The sequence below is a fragment of the Drosophila obscura genome, unplaced genomic scaffold, assembly GCF_018151105.1.
Source record: "Drosophila obscura isolate BZ-5 IFL unplaced genomic scaffold, ASM1815110v1 contig_1, whole genome shotgun sequence".
NCBI lineage: Eukaryota > Metazoa > Arthropoda > Insecta > Diptera > Drosophilidae > Drosophila > Drosophila obscura.
In genome coordinates this window covers 10,602,186-10,620,055 of record NW_024542679.1, presented here as the reverse complement: position 1 = coordinate 10,620,055, position 17,870 = coordinate 10,602,186, and the positions used below count along the sequence as shown (strand labels likewise).

The following is a 17,870-nucleotide window of genomic DNA, read 5'->3' as shown; positions in this document are numbered from 1 at the left end:
TTTAATGATACACAAATTGATACTTTGAAACAAAATAACAAACCAAATGAAAATTGCTCGCAGCATTTTCGGCTACTTTTGTGCTGCATGCAGGGGATAGGAGATGTTGTATGGGGGGAGGGGGGGGGAATGTGGAAAGGTTTCCATGACACACCAAAGGGAATGGCAAAGGACGAGATGGGACAAGACACCGATGTCCTGGAGAGACATCTTCTGGGGGCTGGGGTTGAGGTTGGGCGACCCTAGCATCGTCGAGAATTAAGTGAAAATTGGATTCTTTACATTTTGTTTTGACTCGGCGCGGCTCTCCCGTTTGCTCGCATTTTCCATTTTCCATTTTCCGTTTCCCTCTTTGCTCATTTTCCACTTTTGGCAAATCGAGTTGCGGATGGATCGGGGTCGGGGTCGGATCGGGGTTCGCATGGGCTGGCTCGGGGTCTGGACTGGGGCGAACTGTTTAATACCTGAAGCGTGTGCAATTGCTATTATTATGCAAATTTGCTGCTTTCATTGCATGCGTGTTACCCCCCCCCTCGCACCGGCCCGGCCATTGTTTCCTCTATTTTTTTATGTTTATATTTATAATTTAAATGAGGGTCGTGTTCTCGGTATGCGTAGTCCGCAGTCTTCGCTCCTTGCAATAATGAGAGACAATTGAAATGTCAATAGACTGCAATTGTCTGCCATAACCGTTCCAGGTAATCGTCAGCGTCAACGTATCCGTGGCCCGGACTTGGCATTATCTAGGGGTTGAACCCCGATGTGACCCATTTGCAGAATATTGCGGAGTTAAGGGTCGATTACCCATAATCGAATAAGTGCCGGTGCCGCTGCCGCTGCCGTTGCCGTTGCCTGATGCTACTGATATTGTAAAACGCATTTCCCCTTGAGGGCAGTTCAAGTCAGAGCTGATACCGAACAGATTTCAGCGACGAATCCATTCGAAATGCGTCGAAGTAGCAATTACTGAAAGATATCTGAGCCATGCGGGTCGACTAGAAAATTTTTGGATAAGTGGTTTTAGTTTTGTGGCCAAGGAACAAACTCCGCGACTATTCGTATCAGTGCCGTACCAGAAGACGTGTTGGGGTCCACTTCTAATGCAAATGTGCACCCAAATCGGAGAAACTTTTGAACTTGCTTTCTTTAAGTTAGTTTAGCCATTTAGATAATACCCAAAATTCCTATTAAATGTATTAGATATGATACGCAGACATGGCCAGCGGAATAGGCAGCCATTTAATTGGTGTGGTGCATAATACCGAGATTCCATTGGCGGGAGGGTAGTGAAGTTTATTGTATGGGCAAAGAAATATGTGGATGAAAGAAAAATGCTTATGGATGAGTGCAACGAGTATTCCGCCCTATGACCGATGGCAATCTTTCGCCTGGAGGGGCTATCAGTGCTTAGTTCTAAAAGTGTAAATTACAAATTGATTCAGGGTGCTTAGACTTTTCAGTCAGCTTCTACTAGTCTGAGTTGGGGACGTACTCTCGCATCTACATTTCTCTACAACACGCACAAGTACAATCTATCGAACACGTTCAGGAAACCCAAATTGTCACAGGAATCTATACAAAGCGAAGCGATGACCATACACGTGGTGTCTGTGGTGGCAGCACTTCTGAGCTGCATGATGGGATACGGAGCGTATCAGTGTCCGGGATTGCCAGGCGATAGCCGCGCTGTGGTGCACTTGGACGAGGGCTGCTGGGAGCAGCTGCTGCAGGGCGAGTGGATGGTGGTCTTCTGCATGCCCCTCGTGGAGAACTGCACCAGGTTGGAGCGGGTGTGGAACAACTTTGCCACCGCCATGCAATGGAAGGAGGAGCGCCAGGTGGAGGTGGCCAGCATGCAGGTGGAGTATGCCGGGACCATCGCTGCACGTTTCTCGCTGGATCGTCTGCCCAGTGTGCTTCATGTGCGCGACGGAATCTTCCGCGAGCTGCCCGTGGTGTACACCGTCAACGAGTGGCTGCAACTGGCCCTGGGCCAGTGGAAAAAGACAAGGCCAATGCCCTTCTGGCGCCAGCCCAATGGCTGCATAATATCAGCAAAACTCCTCTACCTCCAAGCCATCAATATGGTCTACGGCACAGAGTTCTTTGGCGGTGACTACAATCGTGCCACATTGCTCGTGGGTATCGGCAGCTTTCTGCTCTTCTCCATAAGTGTGAATATCGCCTGCAATCTGTATGGCCTTCTAAGGGACACCCTGTTGGCCAGCAAGATCCCAGAGGTGCCAGTAACCACCAAGGAGCAGTCTCAGCCCTCAGCTGCAGGTCTGCAAAAACAGAAATTATCAGTAGAAGACGAGAATTTCGATTCTGGCACTAGCACTTGCTAGAAGCTGCCCAAATTGATTGTTACAATTAAATTTAAATATAAATATAAATAATTAACTTTGTCTGTCCCTCGGTTTATACCGTTGGATCCAAGTCCACGTAATATTCGCTGTCCGTATTCATTTCCGTTTTCTGATACGTATACACAGCTATGGAGAATATAATGTACAGCGCTGAAGAGGCAGATATATATTTCCTTACTATTTGTTTACACTGCACTGCAACTTCTTACCCAGTGGAACAATCAGCCAGTGAATGACGAGTGTACTGAGGCCACAGACGACTATGGATGCGCAGACCAGGCATCGCGATCCCTGGTGGATCAGGTTGAGAAACGGAGACCATTCTTGTTGGATAATGGATCAGATTTACCTTCAGAATGCCAGCAAGCAGCATGGCGCCAGATAGAGTGAAACCCGCGCCGGATACACAGCCGATTACTTTGATTACGGTTGCCAGTTTTTGCGCCCTCACAAAGTCCAAGACTTGATCTAAGCATAGACAGAGGGAAGTTGAGATGAGTCCAAGGATAGGGCAGCTTGCAAATGCCCCTGCAGAAAGGTAGTTCGAAGAACTGATTCCAATTCTCTATTCTTCTATTCTGCAAGGGCAGATTCAATCGAAATTAATATGCACCAATTAAAACGAGTCCAAAAATGATATTCCAGCAAGCCCAGAAAAGGCTGGCTCTGAAACTGGAGCATTTACAGAGCCACTTGCACGACGGCCCCAAAAAGCACATGATTCGAATTCTCTAAACAATTCTTGAAACTCAAATATATTGACATTGGAAGAAATACTGTGAATTCTGACAAACGTGTTCAGATTTCAACTCAGAGATTATTAAAGATGGAAGGTTGAGTCATAGTTTCACAATAAATCCAATCTAAATCTCTTGGGTATTCCATTTAGCTGAATTTCTAGCTGTGGGAACAAGCAAGCAAATTACAATGCAAGCAGTTCATCCATTCAACAAGAAGCTTTGGTGCAAGCAGTGCGCTGCTGTAGCCTGTTGGTTGGTTGGTTTTCACCCTGCAAGCAGTTCAGCCACCTAATCTGAAGCTGTTAGGATTCTTTTCTATTTGCTTTATTTATTTATTTTTATTCCTATTTGTCATACGATATTAATAATTATTACGTATATTTCTTTATTGTACCGAATTTATGCCTGCCCAACAAACGAAACTCAAAACTAAAATCCACGGTACAAGGTACAACACCAAAATAAATATAAAAGTGCAATATATTGTTTGTTTAATTGCATAATAGTAGCTGCAATTTGAATTTGTTTATCAGTAGAGTGAGTCACTGACCGAACATCGCCTTGATAGTACAATAGAATATTTGGCCTGGCAATAACAGAGCCATGCAAATGACTTTGTAGAAGACATTCTTTATGCAAGGGGGTTCTTCACCGAATACGGCCAGTACAGCCGTGGGGATGACCGACTTGACGGCGTTGACCAGGTGGCTGAGTTGGGGCACTAGTTCCTCTAGGCAATCCGGATACGGAATAAAGCCGAAGGGAGTATCACAAGCGTCAATGGCCTTGCTGCTTTTAATCATTTCCCAGACGATCTTCTTTATTTTGGCCCACTTTCCCTTTTTCTCTTTAATTTCTTGTCTCATGGTTGAATTTATCCGGTATAATGGCGTCTCACATTCGTTAAGCGCCTCGAGAAATTCCAAGCAAGCCATCCGGAGCCCTGCAACTATGCCCATAAAACAGCTATACGTTCGAACGGTGCAAATTTCCTGCACAATTCCAGCCACTTCTTCGTCGCTTATGTCCGGTGCATACACGGGTTCCGGCTCCGTGGGCTGGTTCGTGAACGGTGGATACGAGCTGCTTGTGTCGTCATCCCTAATTCGAATACGAATACGAATTTGTGTGTGGGTTTGAGGGTTTTTAGGTGCATGTGGTCGAAACTTACGTTGGAGTTGTCTTGGTCTTCTTCCTATTAGAATTCATTGTCTGACCAAGACAGCTGCAAAGAATTGCCAGAATGACAAGGGTCTTCAGTAGATTCATCTCTTGAATATCTCTCCGGACTGCTGCGGACACTAGACTGATGACAAACATCATTGGCATTGAATTTGTTGTGGTAATTATTTCTGTTCCGCATTTGTCATACATTTACGGGATTCGATTTGCTCTGCAGAATCGGTACGATATATTATTCCATTATAAAATAATAATATTCAATTTTGAAACTAGCAAAGAAGTCAAAGAATATTTCCAGACAACAGCTGAAGTCCTAAACAAACATTTAAACAGCCCGAAACTATTGCAATTTACATGAAGTTACAAACAATAACCAAATTCCTGGTCATAGGGGCGCAAGCCGGGGCGGAGGTTGAAGTTTGAGTAGGAAAGGATACACGAGTACCTTCACGCATGTTTATCGAGAGCCAACGGGCATTAATTACGTATACACCACGTGGCCCAAATGCCACCACAAGCAAATGAGTCAGCCAGCCCCAGTCAGTCAGTCACTATGTGAGTAGTGTGGAGGGGGAGGGGGGGCGGAAAAGTTTCGCTCGGTTTGCTTTGGCATCGTGCATGCAAATTAGGGCTCGATATCTTGTTGGCTTTCTGACCGCTAAGAGAACCTTTGATTACACATGCGAACACTCGATAAACTTTGTCAGACCCAAAGGGGCCAGGGAAACTGATTCCCCCTTAAAACTAATTTTAATCGGAGACAAAGGCAAATAAAGTTGTCTCATGTGTGTAGGTTTTTATTTAAGCGAATTAACAAAGGAAACACGGAGACGTGAAGATAAAGACGATAAATGGTTGGGAAAAGAACTTCCAAAAAATATTTTTGTTAATTTCGGAATAGTTTTCTGCATCTGCAATTTGCTATTAAGCCAGAGAACATTTCACCTGGCATTTGAAGCCTTTTTCAAGCTACTTGGGCTATTAATTCTTCTATGCAATCGGGGAGTGGGATAAAATCCAATCAGCTTCAATTTTGGTAGATTTAGCGATGGTTTCCATTACCCTTTTTACTCCGCCCCACACTCCCTTTCCATAGACTTCCTCTTCTTAGTATTATTTTGCCTAGAAGAATTGCCAGAATGATCAGAGCGATCCTCTGTACATATATTTCCAAATTCTTCTGCTCTGCTGCTCTGCACTGATTTATTTCTACTCTGCATTTGTCATGAACTTCCGGGATTAGGTTTGCTCCAGCGAACTATGCAAAAATGGTTTCGCAACAAGCAACTGCCACTGTCGAATCTGCCACAACACATATTGGGGCAATCATCAAACTTGTCGCAAATCAGCGTGCGACTGGAGTGGGAGGAGTAGGAGTATGGGGAGGAGGAGCAGTTTCTCTTTTGGATACAATCTCGCGCTCGAGCTGAGAGCTTCAGAGCGGAAGCGGATGTCGTTCTTTTGATTTAGCAATTGGAACAGAAATGGAATGACAACAGCAGCAGCAGAAGCAGAAGTAGCAGCAGCAGAAGTGGCAGCAGCAGAAGTGGCAGCAGCAGCAGCCAAAATGGGAAAAGTTTTGGGAAAGTTGTCTTGGCGGAAATGTGGCAAGTAAATTGAAGTACCATTGAAGACCCATACAAAACCACATAGTGAGGGTTCCCCGGCTCCCCGTTGTGGGGTGGGATGGGGCAAGGTCGCTCTTTAAACCCAAATTGCTGTCTTTTTGTTTGACATAATCGAAGGATTTTGGTTGCTGTTGCTGTTGCTGCCCTCTGCACAATGGCACAGCAGACATTCGGGAGGAAATGAAAACATTTTTGACCAGAACCATGCGGGCAACATCCTCATCCGACCGCACTTTGATCTGCCCTGAGGACCGGAGACGGAACGGAGATGGCGCACTGGATGGTAGGAAGTGGTTTGGGATGGTGCTGCATTTAGCGGACATTGAACCGCCATCCGCCATCCGCCATCAGCCATCAGCAGCGTGGACAAGTTACTCAATTACCAGAGTGTCCAGTCGAGCTTATCGGGGGCACACGGCAGGGGCACATGGCGGCAGGACCAAAATATCCCCCATTCGTGGGCTCTAGTCGGTCTAATCCGCTTTGTTCCTTGGCTATTGGCTACTGGCTGCTGGCTTTGATTAAATGTCAAAACAATTGCGGGCTGCAGCAGCATAATCAAAGCTTTGCTTGCGTAATTGCCCAATGAAGCGGACGGAGTTGCACGAAAAGAACCATCCAATCGAGACCCGGGATTAGGAGCAGGTCGCAGGGCGTGAGCACAGCGAGAGAGTGTTAATATCAACAGCGAAATCCGAGCGCAAATCCATATCCAAAGATGTTGAATTTACTTTAAAGTTTAAAACTGAAACAAAACGAAATAAATGTAAGCTGAAAGTGGGTCATCCCAAACAGGTTAGTGAGCGAAGTTGCCACATGGATTAATAGCAGATGAACCCCTGGACTGATTGATTGTTGGGGATATATTTGCGCATTGGTAATGGAATCATTTGTAGTGCTGCTCTTCTCAGATGCTCCCTGAAATCCCCACAACCGGATATGCAGAACGAAGTCTGAATTCATTTCCGGCTTCATTTAGGGCCAACAAAATACACGAAAATATATACAGAATATTTCTGCTGTAAAATTCTACAAGTTTTATCTGCTGCCAACCTGGATGCTGCTTTTTTTTCTTTTTCCTTCTTTATGTGGAACTGACAGGCGCTGCCCGCAGAGCGGGGGAGGAGGAGGGAGTGGGCGATGTGACAACTGGGCATAAGTGGCGCGCGATAACCGAGGCTCGAGACAACAAACCGGCCAGATCCGGAGCACCCGCCCCCACCAATGGACATCATTAGCGTGGGGGATGGAACTGTGCGTGGGTGCAGGATGCGTGGTTCGTGGCTCGTGGCTGGCTGCTGCGGGTGGCTGATTGTCATCCTGTGCTCTGGCAAAGTGAATATAAAAAGCGAATATAAAATAGCAACAAAAGGCACAAAATGAACAGGCAATAGAAAAAAAAGAAAAGTTGCAAAGGGAGGGGAGAATTTTAAGAAGGAAATTTATAACTTCCCCTGCTCCTGCTCCGGCTGCTGCCCCCTGCCACGGCCATCGCAGCAGCGTGCAGCGTGATGACCTCATTAATTTTCAATCTGAGCCAGATTACAGGCCGCTGACCACGCCCAGCGCGGGGCGCATGATGAATCTATACTGGGGCCCCCCCAGCCCAGCCCAGCCCACTCCTAATTTATGATGATAAATGAGTTTCAATCAAGCGGCAGAAGTGGAGTTGACGGCAGTCCAGTGGCCCACCACCCATCGCTTTCTCCTACATCTGTGCAGAGATTTTATGTATAAAAATATATATACATAATTCGATTTGACTTCGTGCCGCGTGCGTGGGAGGGGGATTTTCATTTGAATATTTATGAATTATTTTGGGCGATTTTTCGTTTTGTGCCTTTTTTGTTGTGATGACAAAATTGAAAAAATCAAAAACGATTTTCATTTTTTTGACTCTAATTCGGATGCGACCCAGCGGAATGTTGTACGTTATTGTTGTTGTTGTTGCTGTTGCCATTTTCAATTAATTATTTTTTGCCGAAGCAAATTTGCATAATCCGAATCCGTTGGAGCAGAAGCGATAAACAGTTGCCGACTAAAATGTTGGGAAAAATGCTAAACTCTGCCGGAGGAGAAGGAGGAGGAGCAGCAGCAGCAGTTGTCCACCTCTGCTTGTCGTTGGTTTAAATAATCTGGTAATATTTCAAATTGTCAGGCAAAAAAGAAATGCAGAAACGAATAAAAAGAAAGACGCATCATAAATAAATGGGGACAAAACCCTTTTTAGCCCTTTTCCGCAAAAGCAAAGCAAAATGGATGCCAGCCGAGGGAGGCAGCGTTTTGCAATCAATTGGAGCGAAATGCGGACAGAGATGCTGCGAACAGAGTATATCCATGCCATATCCATATATCCGATAATTTATTACCGCTTACCGTTTCTCCTTGTCCGATCCAAGCGTTGTGGCGTCGTGGCAAGGTAATTATTATCTTTTGGCACACGGTGCGCATACGTAATAAATGGCCGGCTTTAACGGTTTAAGGTTTTGCGACAACCTGGCCATCCCCCAACCGCCCAACCGCCCAACCAGCATACCTCTGCCCGTGAAACCATTTTCATTATTTTCACTTTGCATTTCGGCCACAATTTATGGATCCTGGATGGATCCCTTAGCCGCCTGACCCCGAAACGGAGCAAATAAACGAAAATCGTTAAATTTATGTGAAATAAATTGACATTTGTTCAATGCAAAACTTTCAGCCAGGCAACAGCCGCTGTGTTGCCCCTTTTGGCCAGGCTTTGTCTCTCTTATCGGCGGTGCCTTCTGCCTATCATTTATATTACGGCAAAAGCTGCCAGCGACCACTCAGGCTGAATTAAAAATCCCTTTTCAATTTCACTGTTCAGCAACAAAACAAAACAAAACAAAACAAAATCAACACAGAAATAAGGGAACGGAACCACGAGAAAAGGGTCAAGATGGCGATAATGCCGCTCCCAAGGGTTTCGAATCCATTCTACACGACTAACTACGGGCTTTTGACAGTATCTGCTTTGTTTTTATGAACACATTTCAACGCATTAATGGCTCTGCCCTCTTTGTAGTGGAAACTGCTCAAAGAAAATGTTAATTTAAATGAGATTTTTATATGGAAACGGATCAGCTGAAACCAATGGCAGGGGATCACAAAACGAGGCTGCTTATATGACTGGGGCTATCAGAATATCGGCAATGTGCTCAAAGCCCCTCTTGGTGCACTTGTGGCTGGCCATGCGATTGGCAAAGTCCACCGCCACGGGCACAGATCGTTCCCGTATGTAAACGGCATAGATGAAGGCCGCCGTGAAGGTGTCGCCCGCGCCCAGTGTGTCCACCATTTTTCGTGGCTTGTACGCTGGCGCCAGACTGAATTTTCCCGACTCCTCCAGAATGGCGGCGCCCAGTTCTGCCCACTGAAAGACCACAATCGGACGCTTCAGGTTGAGGCCCCAGCGGGTGCGCAGCTTCTCGTCAATTCTGGTGCAGGCGATCTCGGGCGTTGGCCAGCCCTGCTCGCGGGCGAGCTTCCTCGAACATATCACGTAGTCGCAGTAGTCGACCAGGGGCCACATCTCCTCCAGTTGCTTGCTGAACTCCATCGAGACGACGATCTTGTCCGAACGGCCGACATTGAAGGCCGCCACATGCTGCATCATGGCCAGGGTGGTCTCGAAGCAAATGCTCCGCATGTGCATCCAACCGTAGGTGCTCAGAGCCAGCTTGCGAAAGTCCTCGATCGAGACATAGGGAAACGCCCTGCTGCAGCTGATGATGTTGCGCGTCTTCGTGGACTTGGCCAGAATGACCGAGGAGAAGGGCGGCTCCTGGTCGCAGGTCGGGCAGTTGTCAATGATGATGCCGCGTGCCCGCATATCGTCCGCCAGTATGCGGAACATTTTCAGGCTGCTCAGCATCCCAAAGGAACTCGCACTTGACGCCCAATTGCCGCAGTACTGTGCAGTTGTTGGACGCGTTGCCGCAACGCTGCCAGTAGCCACGCGAGCACTGCGCATGCAGGTCCACCTGCAGGGCCTCCTCCTGCGCGGGAAACTGCCTCACCACCGACATGTAGTCCATGGCAGCGGTGCCGGTGCACAGCACAGTCTTCTTGCCCGCGGCCCAGCTCAGTTTGCTGCCCTTTTTAGACATCTCCAAAAGCAAATTTTGATTCGAATTCGAATAGAAATTGCCACAAGCAGAATAGTTTTCACATTGATGAGACTTACTTGGGTGTCGTCTCGTCTCGTCTCTCGGCCGATCCGTGGCTGCCTCTTTTGTGCTTTTCTGGCGCTAACCCAAGCAGAGATTCCGCTGCCAATTGCTGAAAGATCCGCCACATACTTCGGCTATACTTTCCTTTTCAGTTTGACTTTGGAAACCATCAAAATTATATCGAAATTATTCGAAATTCGAATTCAGAATGAGCCATTTTTGTGCGCCCAGCTTGATGAAGGCCGTGCTGTGTGTCGGCTGCACGGAGATTGCCTACGTGACGAATGTGGAGCGGTTCCCGGAGAAGGGCGAGCGGATGCGCAGCCTGAGCGCCTTCATGCAGCGCCATGGCAGGACCTCCAATGTGTGCACAGCCCTGCGGCTGCTGGGCGCCCGTGTGGAGCTCTTCGGGGTGCTGAGCAAGCTCGGTTCGTTCCGCATGATGGTGGACGATCTGCGGCGCAGGGATATTGACATAAGCCACTGCTCCTGGACGGACGAGAGTCCGACCTTCTCGACAATCATTCGGGAGCGCAGCACGGGCACGAGCACAATGCTGCGCTGCAGCCGGCCGTTTCCGTATGTGACGGCCAAGGAGTTTGCCGGTCTGGATCTCTCCCTCTACGGCTGGGTGCACTTCGAGGCGCGCCATGTGCGGGAGACTGTCCTGATGATGCGCCGCGTCCTCGACCACAACAATGGGCGGGCGGAGGAGGACCGCATTGTGGTGTCGCTGCTGGTGTACGACGCCCTCGAGGACAACTTGGACCTGCTCAGCCTGTGCGACTATGTGGTGTTCGGCAGACTGCTGGCCCTGCAGGTGGGCTGGAGCTCGGCGCACATCGCCTGCGAGCGGTTGAACAGCGCCCTGCGGACGCCCCGGTCCATACACACGCGCCGGCCGTGCATCATCTGCCCGTGGGGCGGCCAGGGAGCCGTGTGCCTGGACGCCCAGGGCAACTTCTTCGAGCTGCCCGCCTACACGCCAAAGAAGATGGTGGACAAGATGGGCGATGGCGAATGCTTCACGGCCGCCTTCATCTACGCGACCTTCGTGCGCAGGCGCCGCCTGCCCGATGCCGTGGACTTTGCCAATCTCGTGGCCAGCCACAAGATCGCCAGCATCGGCTTCGACGACATTGCCAACCTTCAGATCAGTCCGCTGAAGCTCTTTCCTGTGCCCGTTGCGGACAGCGAAGGGTCCTCGGAGGATGAGTACCTCTCGAACGAGCAGCGCCTCTGCCGCAAGTACCTGAACCGACCCATCCAGATACCGAAGCCGGCTGAACAAGTCAACGAGACCGCCTCAGTGGCTGTGTCCGAGGTGGGCACGGAGCCGATTTCCGAGAAGGCTGTGGAGGCTGCCTGGGAGCGTTTGAGCAGAACTGCCTATTCAATTATCGGCTGACACTTTGGCCCTTTAGCAATTATTTATTTGTGGCTTTTCTTCTCCAACTGATTCCCATTTTATTGCAATTAAAAGAGGGAACTGGCACAGAATTCAATCGCACAGCTGATTTTACGATTAGTGTTGGAAAACTTCATGGAATATTTCTCACTGTTGCGTCACAAATCAGAACTTTCCAAAGCGAAAGTCTCTTTAATTGATCAGCGATAGTCGATTCCCAGAATATTGCCCATGAAGAACTCGAAACTGAGTTTTATTTATTTATGAATGAATGCCGGAGTGTACGATTTCTACTCTATTCAATGAAGTGTGTACACAGCATGTTTTGGGGTAAAACTATTGCAATGTGTTGGCAGCACGAGTGTGGCCAGACTGCCTCAAAAGTACAAAAATAAGTGAAAATATTCTGGAAAGGAAAGCGCAATCTCTATTCTCTACGGATCTCTTTAGTCTGCAGCTAAGAATGGGTTCGTACGCGCACAGCATTTATTCCGTCTCTTCCGAAGGCTTCTGCAACAGCTCAGGTTAATTCTAGATAAATACAGCCTGGAATTCCAGCTGCCACGTGTCTTCTTTGACGTATGCGCTGGCGAGGAGCAGCTCGGACGCATTGTGATGCTGCTGCGTGCGGATGTGGTGCCAAAGACCGCCGAGAACTTTCGTGCCCTGTGCACGGGCGAGAAGGGCTACGGCTACCAGGGTTCGGTATTCCATCGCATAATACCCACGATCATGGTACAGGGCGGCGACATTAACGACCAGAACGGCACTGGCGGCCGCTCCATATACGGCGAACAATTCGGCGACGAGAACTTCCGGCTGCAGCACACGGGAGCGGGTGTGCTCTCGATGGCGAGTGCCGGGTCGCATACGAACAACTCCAAGTTCCTGATAACCACCGGGCCGACGCCTTGGATGGACGGCAAGAACGTTGTGTTCGGCCGGGTGGAGGTGGGCATGGATGTGGTGGAGAAAATAGAGGACTTTGGCTCTAGAAGTGGCAAAACCTCGCGCAGAATTGTGATTGCAAACTGCGGCGATATCGAGCCGCGCGAAGGCGTAACCGACCCAGACGACCTATCCATGTACAAGCCAATAAAATAAGCGCCCTCACGCATTATGCTGTAAATATTTAAAGCTCGTTGCTATCCATTGTTGCTGGAACAATGCGATTTTCGGGTCGATCGAGGCGCACTTTGTGCTCTTTGATTTATTTGATATTCTCACAGACGCGTCGGACCATTGCGAAGTATGCCGCAGGCTGGCCCCAGGGCGGAGGAATTTGGCCAGTGAAAATATCTGTATTTATGTATTCAGTCGATGTGGCGGGGGGGGACTGTTGCCACAGCATAATTGCCACATGATTAATTCTGGAGTCAGACGGAGCTTGGCCGGGTCCAAGACCAAGATAAATGCTAATAGATATACATTTATGTAGCCGGGGGGAATGGGCCACGGCCGAGATGGCGATGGCGATGGGGGAGATGGTGAGCGTTTCCAGGACGCTGGGCAAATGTTGTGCATAGCGGTGGAGCCAGGCAAGGCGGTTCTTTGGTCATTTATCATTTCGGACAACAGGCAGCAACAACCAAAGCAGCGGCAGGCAGGCAGACAACAACAATTACCACGAATATAAGTGACAATTTTCATACATTTCCATGGCCACACGGCGTATGAGCGATGATGACAATTTTTGGCGAAGCGAAGCTCTAAAGGAGATTACCAGCAATGACGACGCCATGCCAAGCAGGAGCCGTGTCCAACAAATCGATAAGTGTCCCAGGACTTGACACGACGAGTCTGTGAGGGGGACGGAACACAAAAACTTGTTCCGGAGCTTCTGCCAGTTGTTGCCGCCGCATGAGAGCCAGAATTATGCGTCGAAAATGTGCAGCTGCCAACTGAATAAAGCCATGGCACTAGCACTGGCACTGGCACCCACACTCACAGCCAGACTCACAGTCACAGCCACACTCACACCCACATAAGCCATGGCTGGCTGGGAGGCTTGCTTCCGGAGAGAGCGAGAGAGAGAGCGTAGCAAAAACTCCTTCTGCTTGCATTGAGCAAAAAGCGAAGAGCAACGGCACGGCCAAGGCACACACTCGGACGACCGGCATTTATGTAAATTACAAATTATTTCGGCTGTAAAAATTCAGAGGGAAATTGTTTTTGGCAAGGCAGCAAGGCAGCACAAGAGCCACAAAAAACAAGAGAGCAGAGGCCACACTGCCACTGCCACTGCCACATTCATGGCAATGGCAATGGCAACGGGCAACGGCAACGGGCAACGGCAATGGCAGTGGCAATGGGCAAAAACATTTGCCTTTTTAACTACATTGGCTGTTAAGCAGATATAGGAGATAGTTATTGTTATTATTTCGGGCCACTATGTGTGGCCAGAGCCAGGCAACGGAAATGGCAGAGCGGAATGCAATGCAATGCAATGCGCCGGAGATATGCAAGAACAGAGCTGAGCTTGGCTCAGTCCCTGGCCGCAGTCAGCGTCAGCTGCCGGAAACAATGAAGCTGCGGGCGGTGGGAGCCCCATCGATGGAGCCCCATACGATATATCCTTGCAGTTAGATCTTCACTTCGCAGACAACTACTGCAGCTATAACACGTTAAAGTGGAGAATAGTTGGCTATAGCGATTCGTAGCCATCATCGAAAATTGTTCAATCGCATGCCCCTGCCCCTGCCACTGCCACTGCTCCCACCACGCTGCCTGTGCGCGACTGCATTGGTGCATAGATTATGCTGTTGGCTTCAGTTTATGATTGGCAAATCCAATATACGCTGTGCACTTTGGCAGGCAGGCAGATGCAGATTGGCAGGCTGGCAGGCTGGCAGGCAGGCCCTGCCCTACACAGACCGCAGCGACTGCAATTTCGACAGCCCCTGCCACAGCCGCAGTGCTCCCGAAGATGGCCTCTGCCTGGCTGCCACTTTATGCCACTTGCACGCATATTTCGCTTGGCTTGGCTGACACATTCACCCATACAAACACACACACACACACACACACACATATGCACACATGCACATGCACATAGCGCAGACACAAGATGGCGGCGCGCCCATTTCCGGCTGATGGGGCAACGGCGTGATTATCGGCAGACGGGCAGCGAAGGGCAGGGCAAAACCGCAGCGACAAAAAATGATTGTGTGTGTGTGTGTAGGAACCAATAGTCCGGGAATGGATCGACTGCGGTATACACTGCACACTGGAAGGGAAAATTGGGCTACAAGGCGAGACGCCTCTTCAGCTGCTGGCCGGCCAACGGCAAACCCGTTACGGAAAGGGCATGGAATGGGCCCTTACCCTTACCCTTACCCCCACCCCCTATCCCTTACTCTACCGCCATTTGCCGTGATGGCTGGAGAAAGCAGCCGGGCAAAACTGCTGCCGCAGCAGTAAGCTGCAAAATAAGCCAAAAATATGCGTTATCAAGCTGGGCCAATAAAAAAAAAAACACACACACACATGCGGACGGACACACTCATTCGAAGAGGGGCGCACACAGCTGGAAAAACAGCGGCGTTGCACCGTGGTTGCAACATCGATGCAGGCCTTGGGGCTGCTCCACATTAAAGGAAGTCTTCTGTTGACAGGGCTGCAGAGCAGAATACAAACATTCCCTCACTCCACACTCCACACCACTCATTCCTTTCTGTGAACAAGCAGACTTGATTTTCGGTTGCTGTTTCCATGGCATCGGTGCCACTGTGCGCTCTGTGTGGTGTGTGTGTAAGTGGACCACTTGCAATGGAACCGCTGCTGCTGCTGCTGCTGGTCGCCGTCGCAATTTTGCATTACTTTGCATAACCAAAGAGAGAGGGTCTCGGTCTCCTCTCCAGCTGTGCGGCTGTGGCAGGGGCAGGGGCAGGGGTAGCAGCAGGAGCAGGAACAGGAGACGTAGATCCGGACCACGAACCAGAATGCTTGCCGCTGTGTCTAGAAAATGGAGTTTTGCCGCTGCGCCTCTATTTAACCATAAACTGTTCTTTCATGGTCATTATGGAGACTTCCTCCTCTGGATCGCACATTATTCTTATTTATCTATGGCGCAGGCAGCAACAGCAGCAGCAGCAGCAGCCACCAGGAGCAGCAGCCACCAGGAGCAGCACATGAGTGGTTCAGTAGAAACGGGAGGATTAACCTTTCCATAAATAACGCAGAAAAGTTTACTTTACTTTACTTTACTTAACGTTTTCACTCGTACGAATATTACGTAGCAGGATTCGCTGCGCTTCAGCTCAGCCAAGGGGTTCCTGGCCCCAGCTTAGACTTTCCACCGGAAGTACATCTCTGCTGTGAGCATTTTTCCTCGGGCTGAATTAGTTTGAACCAATAATCAGGACGGGATTTTGGTTTGGGTTTCCTTTGATTTGGAGTGTATTAGAGAGGGGAAAATATCTAGAGTCTGTCTGTGCGGATTTAATCGGCTTCTGTTTGGGTTTGGGTTTGGGTTTGGTTGTCCTGCCGCATGTTTCTCTCTCTCTCCCTCTGATTATTACGCTCATTACATGGGAAAACATTCCATTCCGGGTACGGGTACGTAAAGGTATCCCGCCTCAAACCTCACTTGTTCTCTCACCATACGCTAGGATTTGTTATTATTTTTGTGCTTGGCTGCCTTTTCACAGTTCGACGGAAACGAATACGGCGGCGAGTACGGGTAAAGCAGGGGGAACAGAGAAGCACGGGGGCAAAACAACTCATGTGGGGTAGAAGTCATTGGTTATGTTATCCCTTTAGCCCACACCACACCACACCGCTGTTCAATCCGTTGAAATCTTTTCAAGTCCCAGCGAGCGAAACGCGCGAAATTCATTTGTTAACCCGGAAAGGATGACGACGACGACGACGACGACGAGCTGTCACCCCGTCTCCATTCCATCCTTTGCTGTTGCCTAATCCACTGCAGTCGCGACCCGAGCGAGCCCCCAGAGGACCCCGGCTGTGACAGTGTTTGCTTTCGCAGGAAATGATTGATGAAGGTATCGGCTGGAGGGTGCGAGTGTGGGTGCGGGTGCGGGTGCCCTGAAAGGAAAGCCATTTAAATGCATTAAAGTGAAATATTTCAGGCTTTAATTTGGACGCTGCCCGCTAACAAGGATATAAATCATGGCGCCAAGCTCATCCAATATGTCTGATTCCCCCAGCAAAAAATTCAAAAAAAAAAAAAAAAGATTAGTCCAGGCTGGCCCTCGCATGCTGAGTGTTTTTGGTCCTGAAGTGTCGCTCAGATATTCGCTCTGTCCGCGCGTAGAACTTAATTTTGCTCATGGGTTTTATGTGCTGTACCTGGGGCCTTTTAATGACCTCGTAAAGCGGTGCCACGCCTCAACCTGTTGGCCCGCTCCTGCGCATACCTCTCCTTAGTTGGTGTTTTTATGGCTAGTTACTCTCGTTGGCCGGTATTAGCATAATTTATGTATGAACACGAAACTACTAAGCACACTCACGCGCTCTCTGCGGAGGATGCTGCAAGGCTGCCTTCGTGGATAGTGGAGGTAATAAAGCAATCGCGTCTCCCATTTAATTGCTGAACAATGTGGAAATGGGAGACTGCCAGTGGGTGCTTGACCGCGCCGGTGCTTGACCAAGTTAATGAGTTTTCCTGGTGCTGGTTGGTGACTTTTAATTGATTTGGATAAGGAAAAATGTGTGTCTCTGTGTCTCTGTCTCTGGGATGTGGGCTGGGACCAGCTAAAGAGTTCCAACATCACACATGAAAATACGAGTATGAGTATATCCGCGGCTCGGGCTAGCAGGCCAACAAAAATATCCAAAACTGCGATATTGGAAGTACCGAAAAAAACTGCCGGGGACTGCAATAAAAAAAAAAGTCAGAGAGGGACGTGAAAATGTTTCGTACATTCAATTTTACGATATGCAAAATAATCATAAAACGCGCAGCGCCAACGGCACAGCGCCGCCAAAAATTGCAATAAAAACACGAGTGCCCACCAAACACCAAAAACAGTCAACAACAATGCTAACAACAACAACAACAACCACACTAACAAAATGTGTTCCAACTTCCGCTTCCGCTTCGCCATCGACAACCGCTATGCGGCGCGCCCCGCAGCGAGGCCCCAAGAGCCCCAACAGTGGGCAACAGCGCGCCTAAAAATCCACTCCACGGCTGCATAGAGATTTGAATATTTCCCTTTGGACTTACAGATTTATACCAATATATTTCCACCTTTCACAAACATTTTGACATTAATACGAAAGTATTTGATTTAAATTGAATATTAATCAATGCGAAAATATTTTACACTAAAAATGTATGGGGGCCTTAAAAAAAAAGGCCCTGTATATTAAATATATTTTATTTA

The 17,870-nt window shown here is 48.7% G+C and overlaps 4 protein-coding genes across 5 annotated transcripts; 1 reads left to right on the top strand and 3 right to left on the bottom strand.

The window, feature by feature from the left end:
* Positions 1 to 2,306: 2,306 nt before the first annotated feature.
* Positions 2,307 to 3,166, bottom strand: LOC111072696. 2 transcript variants are annotated; one of them, XM_041593667.1, is made up of 4 exons: positions 2,983 to 3,166; positions 2,719 to 2,837; positions 2,548 to 2,660; positions 2,307 to 2,495 (listed from the first exon to the last, which is right to left on the bottom strand). In XM_041593667.1, the coding sequence occupies exons 1-4, from the start codon at positions 3,086 to 3,088 to the stop codon at positions 2,345 to 2,347; spliced, it is 489 nt and encodes a 162-aa protein (XP_041449601.1). In that variant the 5' UTR covers positions 3,089 to 3,166; the 3' UTR covers positions 2,307 to 2,344. The 2 variants fall into 2 exon arrangements, with proteins under 2 accessions (XP_041449601.1, XP_022220399.1); XM_022364707.2 differs by having other exon boundaries at positions 2,327 to 2,519; positions 2,579 to 2,660; positions 2,983 to 3,160.
* Positions 3,167 to 3,571: 405 nt separating this feature from the next.
* On the bottom strand, positions 3,572 to 4,419 carry LOC111072691. The gene is made up of 2 exons (XM_022364702.2): positions 4,281 to 4,419; positions 3,572 to 4,210 (listed from the first exon to the last, which is right to left on the bottom strand). Exons 1-2 carry the CDS (start codon positions 4,376 to 4,378, stop codon positions 3,652 to 3,654), a joined length of 657 nt encoding a protein of 218 aa, XP_022220394.2. The 5' UTR covers positions 4,379 to 4,419; the 3' UTR covers positions 3,572 to 3,651.
* Positions 4,420 to 8,976: 4,557 nt separating this feature from the next.
* LOC111072687 (ketohexokinase) lies at positions 8,977 to 10,235 on the bottom strand. The gene is given in 2 exon segments (XM_022364697.2): positions 8,977 to 9,817; positions 9,819 to 10,235. Coding segments are annotated over 2 exon segments (987 nt in total). The 5' UTR covers positions 10,050 to 10,235; the 3' UTR covers positions 8,977 to 9,061.
* A 1,432-nt stretch (positions 10,236 to 11,667) lies between these two features.
* On the top strand, positions 11,668 to 12,638 carry LOC111072693 (peptidyl-prolyl cis-trans isomerase-like). Its single transcript, XM_022364704.2, has 2 exons — positions 11,668 to 11,987; positions 12,056 to 12,638. The coding sequence occupies exons 1-2, from the start codon at positions 11,984 to 11,986 to the stop codon at positions 12,622 to 12,624; spliced, it is 573 nt and encodes a 190-aa protein (XP_022220396.2). The 5' UTR covers positions 11,668 to 11,983; the 3' UTR covers positions 12,625 to 12,638.
* The last annotated feature ends 5,232 nt before the right edge of the window (positions 12,639 to 17,870 follow it).

Bases quoted from the DNA above. Each gene is read 5' to 3' on its own strand.
- LOC111072696 (XM_041593667.1), bottom strand. From the start codon at position 3,088: ATGTGCTTTTTGGGGCCGTCGTGCAAGTGGCTCTGTAAATGCTCCAGT. The intron at 2,661-2,718 runs GTAAATCTGATC...CTGATCCACCAG, and splicing joins TGCTTGCTGGCATTCTGAAG to GGATCGCGATGCCTGGTCTG. The intron at 2,496-2,547 runs GTAAGGAAATAT...TATTCTCCATAG, and splicing joins CAGTGCAGTGTAAACAAATA to CTGTGTATACGTATCAGAAA.
- LOC111072691 (XM_022364702.2), bottom strand. From the start codon at position 4,378: ATGAATCTACTGAAGACCCTTGTCATTCTGGCAATTCTTTGCAGCTGT. The intron at 4,211-4,280 runs GTAAGTTTCGAC...TATTCGAATTAG, and splicing joins AAGACCAAGACAACTCCAAC to GGATGACGACACAAGCAGCT.